Here is an 18,018-nt window from a genome sequence, read left to right as displayed (position 1 = left end):
AAGGGAGATAACGGGGAGAGTATCAGGTGAATAGATCAGGGAAAAGAGACGAAGACGGCCAGCGTTGTAACCAGTAATAGGGCAAATTTTAGGGGTGGGCTCTAAATCCAATTTAGTCCACCAAGGGCAAGTGGTTCAACAAAATTATTCATGTTAAGATATGAGGGCCATCACTGCTGAAGTGCAATCTGGGGGAAATCTGTGCTGGGCAGCACTGGTTTTTTTGCTCAGAGTGCTGGGTGAAAGTTGTTAGTTATTTGGCAGGCCTGCCCAGCACTGCTCACCGTGGCTACAACACTGATTGTAACCATACGCCATATGGGGGGGGGGGGTATAAAGAAAAAGGAAGTAATAAAATGTTTACCAGTACGCTTTTGAAAAGCCGAATGAATTTAACGCATATTAAGGCATTCAGACTTAAAAAGAAAACACTCTGCCCCCATTTCATGTTGCCGCGAGTTATAAGCACCACTCTGGTTTATTATTTCTGTGCATTTTGCCGATATTAATGTTGTCATCCAAGTGACTTCTTTACATGCCCAGCTATTGTCCGGAATTACTTGAGATTTAATTCCTCTCTCTCCATATAGTAAAACCTTGATGTATTGTGACTGTATGTATGATGAAATGATGAAATGATTGAAAATGTCAGGTTTCTTTGTGGTGTCGGAACTAATTCAAAGATAAATCCTTGCTTTCCGAGATATGGGTCAAGGAGTACTGCATACTTCAAAATGTTTATTACAGACATCTGTCTATCTTCCCATTCTTTTAATGATTCTCTTTTATTTCATCTTCCCCTAAATGTTCCTCCTCCCTCATTTTTCAGGGTCCGTGGTGGGGGGGGGGGATTGAAGGAGATACCTCAATGGTGCATTTTGGCGGCCGTAACCAATAACTGTTTTGGTCATTGGCCAGTGAATAACCATTGGCCAATTCAACCAAAACAGTTACTGGTTACGACCGCCAAAACACACCCCGACAGGAAAGAAACTCAGTGGTAGGCACCACAGACATGCCTACCACAGACAGCTGATGGCAATATAAACTACTGAAACCAAGCAAGTGTCCAACTTAAGTTTCCAGTTTCAATTCCATGAAGGAGGTAACATCAGGAAAGAAACTCACTGGTAGGCACCACAGACGTGCTCACCACGGACAGCTGAAACCAAGCAAGTTTTCAACTTCAGTTTCTAGTTTCAATTCAAATGTGCAGGTGTAAGTAATTTGATTTCAAAAGGTGAATGAAGAATATCAAAGCTACTACCACAACCATGTCAAGTAGTGACCTGGAAAATAATAATACAGTTCAATGGAATGGTACTCACTCATGTAGCTACCAGCTATGTACTGTATAAAAGCTGACCAAATAATTGGTTGATTGGTTAAGATTGGTTCTCCTGCACATTAAGCAGGGCGGTACCATGTTTTCGTCAATAGTAATTTCATTTGAGGGAAAGTTAATGTCGCCGAACTTCGAATCGCGAGAAAATAAAGAATTAAGAGCGCTCTACTACAGCGAGACTCCACTCCCCTGTGGCAAGGGGAGGATTGACTTCATTCATGTCATTGCATTTTGCAATCAAATCCGCCTGCGACGCTTGCATAGCCAGGCCTGGAATTTCATCTTTGAACATGTTAAAAGGGCAAGGCCTTATTTCATTTTGCAAAGGACACTTCCATTAGAAAATGTTAAAGTCAATGGGAAACTTTTGAAGGGCACAAGGGCATTGCCAAAATCTTTTAGATTCCAAAATATAAGCAGCTGCACTAAACATTTTGTTGTGGTAATATACAAAGTACAGGTGTATCTTTTATTAGGCAAGTAACCATGAATTCGTGGACCGTTACATGTATACATGTATGCCAATTGGTTTGTCATACTATGAACAAAGAAAAGACAGAAAGAGCAGGCAAACAGTTGTAGAAACATGACAAACGTTGCATCAACAGCTCTCCATTGCTCGTTATCAAGGAAGTTTTTGTGCTCAAAAATATTTATGAGTTAATACCAATAGTGTCCAGTGCCTTTAAAGAGCATTCATCTCAGTTCCTCACGTGTTATCCCAGTCAACATCTCAATGAATTTGACCACTGAAGGGAGTTCATCGTTTGAAATCGAAATCGCTGAAAGATTATTTGAAGAATGCCCCGACTGAGGAGACAATAGGACAATGGCAGCTATATTGACTCCCATGGATTGGCAGAAGTCGAAAGGAAGCTCTCGCCGCAAATGAAATCATGGTCTGAACGTGCTTGATGAATAGCACTGATTTCCCGTTGGGAGATGAATTTTATGGGGGGGGGAGGGGGATGAAAGGCTGTATGCTTTCTTTTTGAAAGGGCAAGGGCAACCAATGCATTTTCTCCTTGGTAAAAGGCGCCCTATAAGGAAATCGTACATTTCATGGGCACCAAGGCAATGAGCCATTTTAAGATACATGGTGAACACGTTCATATGACACTATTGGGTTTGAGTAAATTTGCCTACAATGTATACACCCAAACCACTAATGACCAGGGGGCATGGAGGCAATCATCTTCGTTGCCTCCGTGATCAGGCCTTGGTTGAGATAGTTAAAGGAAGATTGGGAATAGTCAAGCCTCACCTGTGAATAATCCGATGTGCGTTGAGATAATCTAAGGCCAGCGCGATCTCGCATAGATACAACTTGACTCGCTCGGTGTCAAACTTGACGCCCTGCTGTATGTGGTAGCGGAGATCCCCGCCCAGGAGTAGGTCCACCACCATGAACATGTCCTCCTCATCCTGGAATGTGAACCACAGGTTGACCAGGAACGGATGCTCTACGTTCTGGAGGATCTCCTGCTCCTTCAGCACGTTCCGCACTGCATCCTTGCGAATGCACATTGCTTTGTTCATGTACTTCATCGCAAACATCTTCTTGGTGTCCTTCTTCTGGACTATACAAACCTGAAATGACACGGAATAATATACTTTTTGTTAAACCTCAGTCCATGGATCATGCTCATCGTTTGTCTCGCACTTGTAACACATGAGGGGACACATCGCAAGTTGACGATTATTACATGATATGTAAAAAATGAGGTGGAATGTTATGTTACTGTTTTAATATGTCTGCTGTCTTCAGGCATTTTAAACTGCAGCGTTTTTCCTTAATCCGTTTCCAAGTACCGTTTAAAACACCTGAGAACAATATTCTCAGGAGGGGGGGGGGGGGGCTTCACTACTAAGGGGCCTCACTACTAACGTATTCATTATTTTTATTGACTTGAAATTGTCTTTAAAGTGCGTCTCCGACATAATGCAATCTCAAAATTAGCTAAGCATGGACAGTATAAAATCCATGACAAACCATTAAGTTTTAGGGGAGTTTCTTTCTATGACCAAACAAAAAATCTTTGGTCTATGAGTACTGGGTCTATTCTTGTCTGATAGATCTGTTTAAAAAGCCATGTTTATGCATGTCTAGCTCCCTCTTCAATCCAGCCCAAGCCTACCCCACCGCACCCTAACACAGCGTTCAGATCCCCATGAGATATCCAGGCCTCTCCACACTCGGCTGACCTCAAACCCTTCATGATGAATGCTCTTTTATCTCTCTCTTCCCCAGTGCCTCAATGACTGATCACCTTCTTCCGGGCGGACCCAAATTCCAGGCACCGTTTCCAGATTGCAAAAGTCTAACCATTAAAGATGCAGATCAACAGTTAATCTCGGGCCTGCACTTACATGGTACCAGTTAGATCTGCCGTCCACAGTACGTTCAAGTGAGTTACGAGGGGGAGCTTTGTCATCAACTTGGGGCTCTACGAATATTGGATCAGACATTAACAGACACTTCTGTAGTATTTTGATAGAGGGACAGTACAAATACTGGCAGGCCTAAGGGTTGTGATGGCATGGATGGGGTTTCATCAAAAGGCATGGAGTATTTGGTTTATCTTCGGCGCTAAAACAAATATGAGAGAGGAAGGGCCAAATGAACATGAATAATTGTGTTGTTTAAATTTGTACAGTGGCTATCACTTTCAGTACCTTATGGAGACCAAGGACAAAACAAACAAAAACGGAAAAACAAAAGGTCTCCATAGGGGAATTCTAAAGACTGAGGTACTCGCTACACAATGAAATTGTGCACAAAGTTTATGGACTTGTGTTTAGTGCAGCTCTTGCCAAAGCATGCAAAGAATTAAAGAATGTGGAATGCAATGCCAACCTGAGAACGAAAGAAGTCCTCAGAATAACGGGACTTAAAAACAATATGTGGACTTACACACGTCCACACAGTGTTGTTTTATGTTTAGTGTTCAAAGAATTTTCTTAAAGATGGTGTCCTAAATGTAGATTGCAAGCTTACAAAGCAAATAATTATGTGGTCAGCACGATATTGGGCCCGGGCACAAACAGGTTTTAGAACATGGATGTCCTTAATGTAAGACTATGCATTTGCTATCACTACTCCTGGTACACGTACAGTAATTTGGTAATGGACTAAATATACATCCGCACAACTAGTACATGCTGTCAGATTTTTGTGACAAACCTTGGTGACAAGTTTTTAAAGAAAACATCCCTTCAGCAAGCAAGCATGCACCAGTCTTTTATGAGTCATTTCAATCAGAGAGACATTCATGCAGTCCCCTCATCAAGTTGTTTTGAACAGAGTGAATATGACAGTCCGACCTAATGCAATGAGAGTTCCACTCAGTGCGCTATGACAGCCCCCGTTGGCTTGTATCACTAATGATCTGGAGTTCCTGCTGCTACCTGTTCCCTTAGCCAAATATTGATAATCATGAAGGTGATGTTACATCCACACCCAGTAAATAGAAATTAAATACAGCGCGATGTCAGTGAGAAGATGTCTGGGACGGCTGAGCTGGAGAATGATTCAAACATTTTGTGATTACGTCTTCATAATGAGGTCCTGAATTAGACTTGACTCAAGTGCAGGGTACCTTGATCAGAGTACAGCGACTGATTTCGCTTGTATTGCAGAGCAAAATGCTACAAAAATGTTTCAGTTGCTAATCTAAAAATCATGATTTGTTACTCAGTATTGGCACTCTATTGTGCACAACATAATTTCAGTATAAGGTTTTTGCTAGATGTAAAACAAACTGTTGGATGAAGTTGTTCCCTGGAGTAATCGCACTACAGGGCTCAACATTAACGTTGGACGGGCTTGAGGCAAGTGATTTTAGTGTCAAGCCAGTAAACTAACGACTTGACAAGCCAGGTCTTAATGTTGTGGTCTTTAGTTTCCAAGTACTTCACATTAACTCAAATGAAATCTTCTCTTAGTGCTTGTTGGCCCTCTCCACAATTTTTATTATTTTTTTTTTTTTAAATCATGTGCCCCCTCTTGTGCCCCCATAATATTTTAACCTAAACTGCTCACAAAAAGTAAGGAAACTTTTTTCAATCCAGTATATTTGTTATTATTTAATACTCTATTTGTATATGGTATATATCATTGCAAAGCTGAAATGTTCCTCTTCAAAATGATACCACAATTGCAATGATTACATGTTGCTGGACTTGACCACGTTAATGAGAATGAGACAAAGTCACAAATCAAATGTGCCAAAATTAGCAATTTTGTGTTACTGTGTGAACAATCAAATTGACACTAATTTAAACAATTAAGCAAGACAACTTAATCCACTTTATTGAGACAAGAAGTTTGGTATAGAAGAAGACAACTTACTGATCTTAATACACTTTATTGATACAAGAAGTTCAGTAACGAGTGGATGATCCGAAGGCGTTGATGACAGCCTGGCACCTTCTTCTCATGCTGCACAAAAGTCTTGTGATGCGCTGATGATGAGGGATGGCGTTCAATTCTTCATAAAGGAACCTGGTTAAGTCAGCCACAGTTGATGTGTTGGTGGTTCTGGCGCGGACAGCGCGGCCAAGCTGGTCCCACAGATGTTCCATGAGATTCAGGTCTGGACTGTTAGCGGGCCAATCCATCCGGTGCACCCCAACATTGTTCAGGTAGTCAGTCACCAGTCGGGCTCGATGGGGGCGAGCGTTGTCATCTTGAAAGATGGCATTTTAGTCCAAGAGTCTGCAAGTATGGGACTGCAATCGGCTGTAGAACATCGTCTTACAAATACCCATCAAACAAGGTGTTTTTCAAGAGATGAGGGTTAATTGTTTCTGATGAGCTCACTGGTGCAAATCTTTGTGTAAATCATTAATGGTTCTGAAAAGCTTGACCGGTTTGATTATTGAGCATTACCTATTGACCATTTAGCACAGATAACGGTAATTTTGGCACATTTGATTTGTGACTTTGCCTCTTTGTTATTCGTGTAGCCAAGTTCAGCAACATGTAATCATTGCAAATGTGGTATCATTTTAAAGAGGAACAGTTCAGCTTTGCATTGATATATACCATATACAAAGAGAGTAATAAATAATAACAAATATACTGGATTGAAAAAAGTTTCCTTACTTTTTGTGAGCAGTTAAGTTTCGCTCTGAGAAAATTCCTGATAAATTTGCAGTCTGGATTATAAGCACAATGTAATAGCCTCTTCATCTTCCCCCTTTCTTTAAAAGAGAAAACAAATCGGAGAAATCAAAAAGTCAATGACTATTTGAGTTTTGACATTTGAACATCCATATGAAATTACAAGCACTTGTAATGCAAAAAGTACATGTCTGTTGTCAGGTAAGACGATGTTGCAATAACCTCCTGTAATGGCGCCCCATCTTCCCATTACTTCACGCCTCAACTCAGGCTGTCAGTGGTCAGTAATCCCAAGAGACAACACTTTGTTTTAACTGCGTCAGCTGTCAGTGTTGGTGCTGACAAGGCGCTAATGATCAGCTCATGATCTGGAGCCATGATCTGCACGGCTAAAAACCTCTGCTGTCTTCTTTAAAGATTCAGAGATTGCCTCCATGCCCCCTGGTCATTGACTTGGTGCCCTTTCAATACAGTATGTATGAAATTTCCTTATAGGGTGCACTTAACCAAAGAGAAAATGCCTTGGTGCCCCTGCTCTTTCATAAACGAAGCCTACATTAGGCCTGCAATCCATGTTCTTGCATTTCAGTTTCAACTCTTTTTATAGTTGAGGGGATCAACGACTTCATACCGTACATGTCAGAAGGGTTGAATGATTCAAAAGTCTTCTCTAAAGAAGTTTGTAAAGAACAACGCGCTGATTCTATGTTTGTCCCTAATAGACAGAGAGGAGCACATTGAACATGAGCAGTCTCGTGATTGATAGTCTATGAGACATTGCATGAAGTACAAGAGACACGTTCAAGACTTCTTGATCAACTACAGGGAGACTGCAGCTGCGGCTGACATTAAAAATAAAACACTAGTTGATGGTGCCTGCTCTCATCCTTTCTTGAAGTCCCACTAGTTTTTTCTCTCTTCAAGACCCCCATCCACACCAACAATAATTTGGACAAAAAACAACAAAAATAACAATAAATTAACAAATAATATTTCATGTAATATTGCTTCATCTTGGCATCATTATTTCAACCACTGATAAACTTGCCTTTAATTGTCCTGAGAATACATGCACCAATCCTACACACACTACATCTTTAATAAAGGGACGCTGTATGTTAAATCACTAATATTAACTAACTTGATCGTTAGGCGAACCATGTAGCTCTAATAGGCACTTAATCAAGCCTCTCAAATGATGTACTTTGAGTAAGGATGACTATAAAGAGTACAAGTCAAAAACGCAAAACAAATTACTATTCACCTGCAGCGATATGTGAACAGAGTGTAAAGTCATCAAGTGATAAACCAGCATGCAAGAGTTTCGCTCCCCAATCTTGATTCTTGTTTTGTCTTTTTCATCTTTTTTATTTTGTTTTTAGTATCTGATTCACAAGAGGGAATGATTGCAGTCAAAATACCGACAATATCTAAGATTCAGTTGCTATCACAGCCGACGATCAGCCGACACTGTATAGGGTAATTTTTTGACACAAACTTAATGTTGCTGCTACATGACGACCGGACACAAAGCTCAAGCTGTCAACTCTCTTCAAGATCCTGTTCGGATAAAAGTTGCGTGAGACGAGCATTGCATGTGGATTGGTAAATCTGGGATCGTACTGTGGCTGTATACACGTGTGGTGCATACAATATTGTGTAAATTCTAATGCTTTTTTTTTTGTTCACAGTTCAGAAATGTACCTGTACAAAGTGTGCATCTTTTCTTTTTCTTTAATTTCTCTTTGCACGTTACACTGGCAACCAATGATGTTACCAATGCATCATCCCAGTTTGGCTCGTACGTGACCTGTATAAGGATTATTCCACTCAAGACTCAGACATGTACAATTTAAAATGAGAAAGTGCTAGAATTAGCACTCCATTCCTGAGACTCGATTACGAGGGGAAATCTACAAGACCGCAGGACTTGTTGCTCAAAATGAGAACAATTTATTTATGATTTGTTTGAACAACCAGAAGACATGTAAGAGAAGGTTATACTAGAATAGAACTCAATTAAAGGTATTTTATCAGACTGAAAGCCAACATTTGAATGACATAGGCCCTACTACTTATAGAGTCTAAAGGTATTACTATCCAACTGAGTTAAGTTTAAAAAGATGATTATACTGGCCCAATACCGTGAACACTTTAACTACTAGCCTCAGGCCGGTGAGACCATAAAAGACTAGATATGAACTTCCTCAAGACATCATCCAGCTGCCCACCTTGGAGCAGTTCAAGGAGGCCATCAGTTGCGAGTAGGCAGGCATTCAGAATCATGTTTTTACTTGCACATCTCTATTTTGTATAAATATGTTTTGACACCCAATGAGTACACAAACCATCCACTTTCAGCAGCCGCACCCCTTATGCTAAACAGGCCAAGTTGACAAGTAGCTGAAGTAGATGTAAAAAGCGTGTTTTCAACTAAGGCATAACAACACTGTTTAGTTTTATACTTCCAGAGCTGTCACTCGACACTGTTTATTCCTCGCCATCAAGCACACTCTTCTTGTATTTTCATATCGGCTTTCTTATAACACTTTCAGATGCCTGGAAAAACCCGCTACATGTATTGGAATTCAGACCGTATGTTGGGCACAGCTGATGGACAGCGTTTTAAAGTGCTCTCTCACCAGTCCGGTTTTTAAAACCGGCTACAGACTTTTAAGATCTCAAATACTAGATATAAATTGAATGGCTTAAAGGCAAAGTGTACTTTTGTTTCTAAGAAACCTTTCCACTCTTATAATCCAACATGTTTATAAATGTAGATAAAACTAAGCTGTCAAGACTTAATTTCAAAAGGTGGTAGAGTTTTTGAGATATCGCCAAAATATTTGCAGAGCCTTTGACGCCCACTACCTTTATCTAGAAATACAATGTAGGGCTTAACATTTTGAAACAGTATGCAACTCTTATTCTAATTCTAATAATTCAATACCCACTGTAAAGTTATTGAATACTGCTACGGAATGCATCAATTTTTTATGGGACAAAGTGCATACTCAAGTGCAAACATGCATTCTAGCTATATTGATTTCCCACTGGGTTTAATACAAAGTATCATACATCCTAGGTAAAAAGGATTGTACATCCACGTACAAAGTATCGTACATCCTACGCAAAATCAGGGTGAGGTTACAACTTATCTGTAAGATAAACAACTAGCTAAAGAGTCTCTCCAACCATCTCCAACCGACTTCCAAGAGGCTAGATTCTGCATACTATCAAACATCAAGATGTTCATTTCTGTCCTCAATTTCACGTGAAAGTGTTAGAGTGCACGATAATTGGATTGCCTGCCACAAACATTTTGGTTCAAAGTGCTTCGTTAAATATCAGGTAGCAGAGAACTTTCCAAATTTGATTGAATCTTGGGAAATATCTTCCTGTTAACCGAATTACTTTGATAATAATGCAATTTTTTGGCATATTTTTGTGGATTTGATTGAACTGTTAGGAGCTCGCACAATTATGTTTGGACAGTTTCAAGGAAAGCCCAGGTCAAGCTAGACAACTGTTGTTAAAGGCACTGCACACTATTGGTTGTTACTCAAAATAATTGTTAGCATAAAAATTACTTGTTAACGGACAATGAAGAGCTGTTGATCGTATAAAACATCCCTCTATAGCTGTAAGATATAGAGGGATGAGAAAGAGGTAATTTCTCACTCAATCACAAAGCCTTTTTTAGACATCTGAAAGAACACACATTTGTGCAACAAGAGTGGGTGTTTTGTTCTTTTACTATTCTCTTGCAACTCCAATGACCAATTGAGTAAAAAAAATCACAGATTTGTTATTTTGTGCATAATGTTGGGATACACCACCAAGTAAGAATTCTGATCTTTGACAATTACCAAAGGTTTCCAGGGCTGTTAAGAGAGAATGTTGACTAAGGTTGGGACTGGCTCTGGTCCTGAATGTTCGCATTTATAAGCACTTCAGACTTTCACAGTTTATGGTGAACACGATGAGTGAAAGCCTCTTGTGTAAAATCACACGTGGTATCTCAATTTGGTCAATAAGCAGAGATGCACACATAAAATTTGATATGCTGAAAGGCTGGCCAATTTCCTTCTTGTCACAAGAATTACATAGTGCACATGACAAACGACCAACATTTAATCAATCCTCCCAAATCAAAAGTAATCTTGAGTATGCAGTTTATGGTTTACTTTGATAGATCTGTGTGCTACAGAGTGAAAGAGAGTGCACTTTCAGCACGCTAAATTTGACAAGCAAAATGGGATGGCGCCAAATCGTTATTGCACGATGAAACACAAAATATTATCCAGTAACAACATGTCCTAACCAATGTGCATAAAATCATGTGGATACTTCATAACCAACAACAGAGTACTGTGTAGAGTGTATTATAAACCTCTTTGCAACACCCACCCTCCCCCACTTCGATAACCACCACCCAAACAACAGGAATTATTTTTTACCTTTCCAAAGCTGCCCTTTCCAATGGCTCGTAAAATCTGGAAATGGTCAAAGTCAACTGAAACAAAAGAAAAACAAGAAATGTTGCTAATTAGAATAAAAGAAAAGCAAAAGTAATGCATGACTGTTGTTTAGACAACTTTCATGAAACCTGTGAGCACAAAAACTTGCTAAGCACAGAAAAGTATTGCTTTTGATAGAAACAGATGATCAGCCCAAATTGCATTCAGTTTATAGTTGTTGCTTAGCAAAAAAATATTTTGTCAAGCAGTGTTTTATGCTTTAAAACAAGTTTATGAAATTGAAAAAAGATGATTTAAAATAAAACACCACCCCTAAAACAAGTTGATGACATTCAGAAAGGTTTGTAAAAAAGCTGGAAGTTTGTTGTTTACAAAGGCGCTCCATTTCAAGCAGATTCGCGCTGAGAACATCTGCTTAGAGCCTACAGTATAGGCTTCCTGGGATAAGCCCCTGAGCCCAAATTCATCAAGCTGTTTTGGGGCTATTTCCCCCTAAAAAGCCACAGGGATTTTCTACTCTAGTCAGAAAATACCCACCTCAGATGTTAGCACATGCGCACTGTAAATATGCATTTGTAGGTAATTGAGTTGACATTATTTTCTGTAATAGAATTATCCCAAATCCACAAGGGTTTTCTCTCCATGGTAAGAAAATAATCATCTAATGTACAGTATACGTATGATAGCATCAAATGAAATACGCATGCGCAAGAATTGTTAGTATTTCAGAGGTGACATTTATGCATTTTCTGTAACAGAACACTAGTTGAACTACATTTGTACTTATTTAAAAAAGAAAAATTAGCCTGGCGCCAGTCAAGAACTTTGTTTCTCGCTTATACACATCATGCAATGGTACGTGGTTAAGACATGTAAGAAGACAAAGCAAGATACAGTGGGTATTTTAAACAGACCCAAGAAACACCTGGACCACGGCCTCCATTGCCCCTAGGCTTGGTCTTGGTGCCCCTGGGCTTGGCCTTGGTGCCCCTTCAACAGTTTCCCATACATGTAGACTTTAAGATTTTCCAATAGAAAGTGTCCTTTGCAAAATTAAAATGACCTTGCCCTCTCAAAGATGAAAATCCTCGCCTGATGAAGTACTATGTACAGTACAATTCCATGTCATGGGATTTTCTATGTAGAGATCACAGCCAGATTTGCCGAGAACCTGCACAGTATCTGATTCATGAAATAGGACCCATTTGAGAAAGCCTCCACTTACGTCAAAACAAGAATCAGACTCGCTACACGCACTATGTGCGAAATACATGTGTTTCTACGGGTCAATTCGGGCCTCCTGGGCAGATTATACCTGCAGGTTCTTCATTCCAATCCCTTTTCTCTTTCTACTGGTAACCAATGCTGTAACACTAGATCTTTAACAGTTAACTTCTGAGAATTGATTGCGAGCTAATGCATTGACTTGGAGGAACTGCCGATAAAAGAACCCCCCTCCCCCCCCCCCCCCCAAAAAAAAGATACCCTGATTGCATCCAGTGGAAAATCCAATCACAGTCAGCACCAATCTGCTCAATTAGACCTCTGTCCAATTTTTTCCCCCTTCTTTGGGAGGGGGGGGGGTATCTCGCCATCCCATCTGAAGACGACTTCAAGAGAGAACACAAGCTCAGAGTCTTAAGAGGCTGAAATTGCATGTCAGCTTATTAATTGCTCTCCCTCTTGTGACAGGTATCAGCTTGCACCAGGGAGAGGCAAGAGGCTCCCACATGAAATGGAATGAGCTAAACCTAGTTAATCTGACCAGGGTTTTTTTTTTCTTCTTTTTTTCTCCGAAGCAACCCTTGGCCCTGTTGTCTGTTTTTCCCCCATGGGCATGTTTTTTAAAAGTGGGTCACCACATTAGGAGTGGCTCAGACTTGTTTTGTGAAGAAAGCAGTTTAATCTGTGCTGCATTTAAATTGGAATGGGTTGACACCTCTGAGATTCTGGCGTGGCACCGTAAACTCTGTTAAATTACCTTAGATCTTAAGATTTTTTAGACTAGACATTATATAATGGTATGGTTGAAAGGACAATGCTTGGCATGCAGGAACACAAGAACACAGGTGTAAATGCAGAGCAGATTTAACATGGCCACGTTTAATTTTATGAAGTAAACATGGATTTGTACCATGTAGCTTTTGTCAAGGATTGACAAAATATCCTAAAACAATTGTACCCCTTTTTTGTTTATTTTCACACTTTCAGGTGTACAAAAACATTTGTCCAGTTTGTGCTAATAATAACAACAATAATGGTACTAAATAATATTTATAAAGCGCCTTTTACAAAAATAACAAAGTGCTGATGTATTCATGAACGTAAGGGACACACTTTAAGTGTAAACACAAGAAACTGTTCTTCCCTCCATCTTCAAGAAGCTCAGCATTAAACATGTTTACAAAGACAACAATCACTGATATTTTCGTACAAATTCTAAAATAGCCTTTTTTAATCATTATTTCAGAAGTACGTATTCGGTACAATTTACTGTACTGAAGATACAACAGATTCAACTCGGCCTCGAAAAGGTCATTCTAAAAATAACCCAGGTCAGACCCGTCTAACACAGAGTGTCCGGTCCAACACAAAGTGTCCGTAGTTTAGTACAATGAATTGAAAGACTGTACTTGGGTATAATGAGGACAACATTACATGTAGGCCGTATCAGAATCGTGGCTACAGCTAAATAGTGTACATGTACGGCTAAGACGGTTGCTAAGGGTGTTACTGAGGTTGTCTTACAATACTTCAACGTATACTGAGGTGGTTATCAAGCTCCGATAGCCCTCCTTGTAGCCACCAATTAAGACACGTCCTTCATGTCCAGTGACAGCTTCAACTTTCTAGAAAACTTTGAGAACCTTGAAGAGTGTTAAAACATGTGAAGAGCACAGCACGGTACACTTTAACACTCATCCCAATGTTTAAATAAGCATGAGACCTGCAGAACAGAAAAGACCCATCGTGCACATCTCTATTGCAGTTCATTTATTTTGTTTCAATGTTCTATAACTTCAATTGGACACGTGACATTTTGTCACTGCATTTTATTAGAAATTGAATTTACGTCCAAGGCCATTGTTAACTTATGCAGTAACTGCTGAAATTGTCGCTTGTTACTTGAGGCCTACACCACAGCCTTCTATGGGAATTTCTCTGTCAGTAGAAAATCCCACGGTCAGAATTAGCCAAGGCTGGACTCTCCTCTGTTGCATACAACCGGACAGAGCCTGAGGTTACATAAAAAGGTCCCTGACCATGGGCACAAGTGGTAAAAAAAAAAATTCTGATGAGGAAAGCTGAAGCTGTCCAGAATTTAAAAAAACTGATGGCTCAGATTTGTTATTATATCCTTGGGCGACAATGTTTGTAGAAATAAAATGAAAATTTACGTCTCTGTTGTCGGTTTATGTACCCCCTATGTGAAACTTGCACTCAAGAGCGATCTGAATCCCCGTGTGTAAGAGAGAATCTGAATCCCTTGGGAGAGATTCCCCGGGTCAGAGAAAACCCCCAGGTCAGAGAGAGCCCCCAGGTCGAGACAACCTCCGAGTAAGAGACAATCCCGGGTCAGAGACAATCTCCAGGTCAGAGACGATCCCAAGGTCGGAGAGAATCCACAGGTCAGAGTGAATCCCCAGAGGTCAGAGAGAATCCCCAGGTATGAGACAATCCCTGGATCACAGAGTCTTTTTGTCACAGAAAATCTCTGGGTCAGATACAATCTTAATCGTTGAAATAAGTATGTATTTTTATACAAGGTACAAATGATTAGACCTTTTCGAAAAATACTTTTAATACAAATGTAATGTTTACAATACAGCACATGAATTACACACTGTCAACATTTCAGCCAAAGGTATACCTCCTCAACTGTACACGTACAGTAGGCCTATGTACGTATGATAACCTGAACAGTGGAAGTATGGAGCCCTTGGACTTTGGCCATTATATTATTCTACTCTATTCAACAAAAGTTAATGTAGCCGCCAACTACAGTATTGACTGTGTGGTCTAACCCAAGTTTAAATTACATTTTTGTGTAACCATGGGATCTGTACATTTGTAGTCTACCTTTGAGGCAACAGGCAATACAATTTTAGAATCAATTTACTTGGCGAAGGATAGTGCGCCTTTCATCTAGTTAAGGAATTCATATGTGATGTGTTGTGATTTTCATGATCTTAACCTTTAACGAAACGTAGGAACTTTAAGTTCCTGGCCTATGAACCTTACAGATGAAATCTGCTATTATACATTTACGGTAATGAAACCAAAGACGCCTCATAATGTGAACAGCTCGCAAGGCCCTTTCATCACAGGGAATCTGAATATCTAATGGAAATTTTTAAAGGGGTACCAAGGCCAAGACTAGTGCAACAAGGGCTCAGGCAACCGTGTAATTCCAGGCCCGATTCCGACAAACAAAGTGCCTAATATTGCATACAGATGGGCAAGGAGTGTTGTACATCAGTACACCTTTTAACACAAGATCACAGTGCCATTGCTGTTTAAAACAAAGAATGTATGCAGGCATTTAGGAATAAACTTCATTCAATTAACAATAACAAACAAATGGCACTTCAACCGTTAGATTTCTGTCACCAAAGAGCACACCTCATGCATAAAAATTGCATTTTTACCGTTTCACTGCTCCACAGTTAGATTAAAAGAAAAACACCCACCAACCCTCAAAGCTGCACCGTGCTGAATGTAATGCATCTTGTCAGTCACCATAGCAACGTTTAAATTATATATTTATCCTGTTATCCTAGAAGCTTGTCATGTGTCTGGAGAGGCTGGTCACCTCTTGGAATCGGACCCCTAGGCAGGGATTGGCTTGGGTTTATTGGTTAAAGCAGGGATAAGGGGGAGATTTGGGTTGAGGATCAATTCATCTATGTGGTAAGTACATCGCCTCAATTTATTTTGCTTTATAAGTAAAGTATAAAAAAATTATAAATAAAAGGGGTTGGCAGTATCTCCAGGACCTTATTTACAGACCTCATTTTGGAAACTTCAAACATCAAAAACATGTGGGCATTAAAAGGATGTGGGTAGGCCTACTACATAAACACAAACCTCCACACAATCAATTTACATTCATGGTTAAAATATAATGATGGTAGAAAGCCTCCCTCAAAATATTACTAGCTGCTCAGTGCTGTAGTTTTAGAGACGCACGTAAAACAACTTCAAAAAAATTACTTTCACCTCATGAGACGGAAATTATTTTAGCATAAAAGTACAACGGATTTTACGCGACTCTTCTGAAAAGATTGCTCTGTGATTTTCAATGTTGTTTTTTTTACACTTAAGACTTATACTAATTCATCTTCATTCACAGTGAGTAGGGATTGGCCAAAAACTACAAAAAGAACCAAAACCCTTTCAAATCTGAAGAGAAATAAACCAAAAATCCATTAGAGAACCATCACTTTTTAAATTATTTTTAAACGATGTCAATCCACTCCGTATCAGAAAAAAATAATAATAAATTCAATTTTAGGAAGGTTTTATAAAAAATTTGTTCAGTGTGTCAATTCCAAATTGGTATGGCCCAAGATAGTTATGATCTAGGCTTGAGGACCTGTAACCAATAAAGAGCAGCCGCTGCTGCTCCATAAATTTAATTAGTCCGACCCATCTAAGATGGGACTAGTGTGTATTGATACAGTTGCCTAGCGACCTACTACATGAAGCTCTATGTGTGCGTACTGGTGGGTAAACGGCAGTAAATTATTATTAACGAGCTTCAAAAACAAGAAAGGACGACATTGGGAAATTTATTGTGATCAATGTTTACTCCGCACATCCTATTTTGAACATTATCTTAAATTGTAAAGTTACTAACACGTATGCCTTATTGTTAGCAAATGTAAATTTACCGCCATATGTTTTAAAATCTTGTACACTTTATGATACTACATGTATGTATTAAATACAAGCACTTTTAACAACTTAATCATAACACAATGTATGTAAAAGGTATTAAAATACCTTTTAAATACACGATGTACCTTGCATTTAATGACGATTTGATCCCACAGCGTAAATTATGCACTCAATGTTCAAGAGGTACATTAGGTCTACTAATTGGTGTAAACAACATTTTTGACAATCTACCAATTGTACACAAAAACTACTAAACTAGTCTTATTTCAACATCTAGGGCCTAAATGAATAAGCTGACACAAACATCGTGATGAGCAACATGCCCAAAACCTTCAAGGCAAAGGAGCTGCTTTGACAGCTGAAAAAAAATTGCAATTTTCTGCTTAGAAATGAGTAGATCCCAGTTACAGCTGGTGCATGTGTCGTGGCATTTTGGCTGAAACCCTTATCAAAATATTAGATACTAAGTGGTTTGTTGGTGCTCTGGAAAAATGCAGATCTACTGTGTAGCTCAATAATTTGGAGGGGGGGGGGCTACGTAGTTTACAATGCAGGTGTTTATTTCTGGGGGGTTTTACAATGAAAGTAAACAGATCCCAGTCTCGACGAATTTGGGGGTTTTAATTTCCGTCAAAATTAAACACGAATTTGGGGGTTTTAATTTCCGTCAAAATTAAACAGTACATATATTAAACTCACTGCCACCCCCTTTCCCTCCAACTAGGCTAACAAAAAAGATTTCCAATATCTGTAAAATCAATCAATTAGCTCAGTTGTAGATTCCCCAACCAAGCTCCTTATTTCATCTTGAGACAAGATGTACTGACAGGACATGGTCAACCAGCATGACACAAAATGATGGTCTCAGGGTTGTCTCGGGGATGATAATCAACAAGCAGGGATAGAAAATTACACACAGGTAGATTGCAGGCCCGAGCTCAGTGATATTTCAGCCAGTAAACTCATGGCCAGATAAGTCCAGCAGCCGATTTTATGAAATGCTAGGATTAATCTTGAGACTCGTCCTAACATTTGATGGGTTCAATGTGTCTTAATGTCTATGGATACAGAAAATGACTTGTCCTAAGTCATAAAAATCCTAAGTTTGGAAGAGTTTGTTGAAATCAAAAACAGCAGTCTTGTGAGTCTTAGTAATAAATACTAAT

At 39.4% G+C, this 18,018-nt stretch overlaps 1 protein-coding gene across 1 annotated transcript in view; it reads right to left on the bottom strand.

The window, feature by feature from the left end:
• Nucleotides 1-18,018, bottom strand: part of LOC139940691 (serine/threonine-protein kinase 32A-like) — a 79,463-nt gene that overhangs the window by 50,533 nt on the left and 10,912 nt on the right. The window contains exons 3-4 of the mRNA XM_071937052.1: nucleotides 10,931-10,986; nucleotides 2,610-2,935 (exon numbers count right to left, since the gene is read on the bottom strand). Coding sequence (XP_071793153.1) covers nucleotides 2,610-2,935; nucleotides 10,931-10,986 — 382 coding nt within the window. The remainder of the gene's footprint in view (nucleotides 1-2,609; nucleotides 2,936-10,930; nucleotides 10,987-18,018) is intronic.

This window comes from Asterias amurensis, chromosome 8 (genome assembly GCF_032118995.1).
Source record: "Asterias amurensis chromosome 8, ASM3211899v1".
In the NCBI taxonomy this organism is placed as follows: domain Eukaryota; kingdom Metazoa; phylum Echinodermata; class Asteroidea; order Forcipulatida; family Asteriidae; genus Asterias; species Asterias amurensis.
This window is presented reverse-complemented; position numbering and strand designations above follow the sequence as displayed.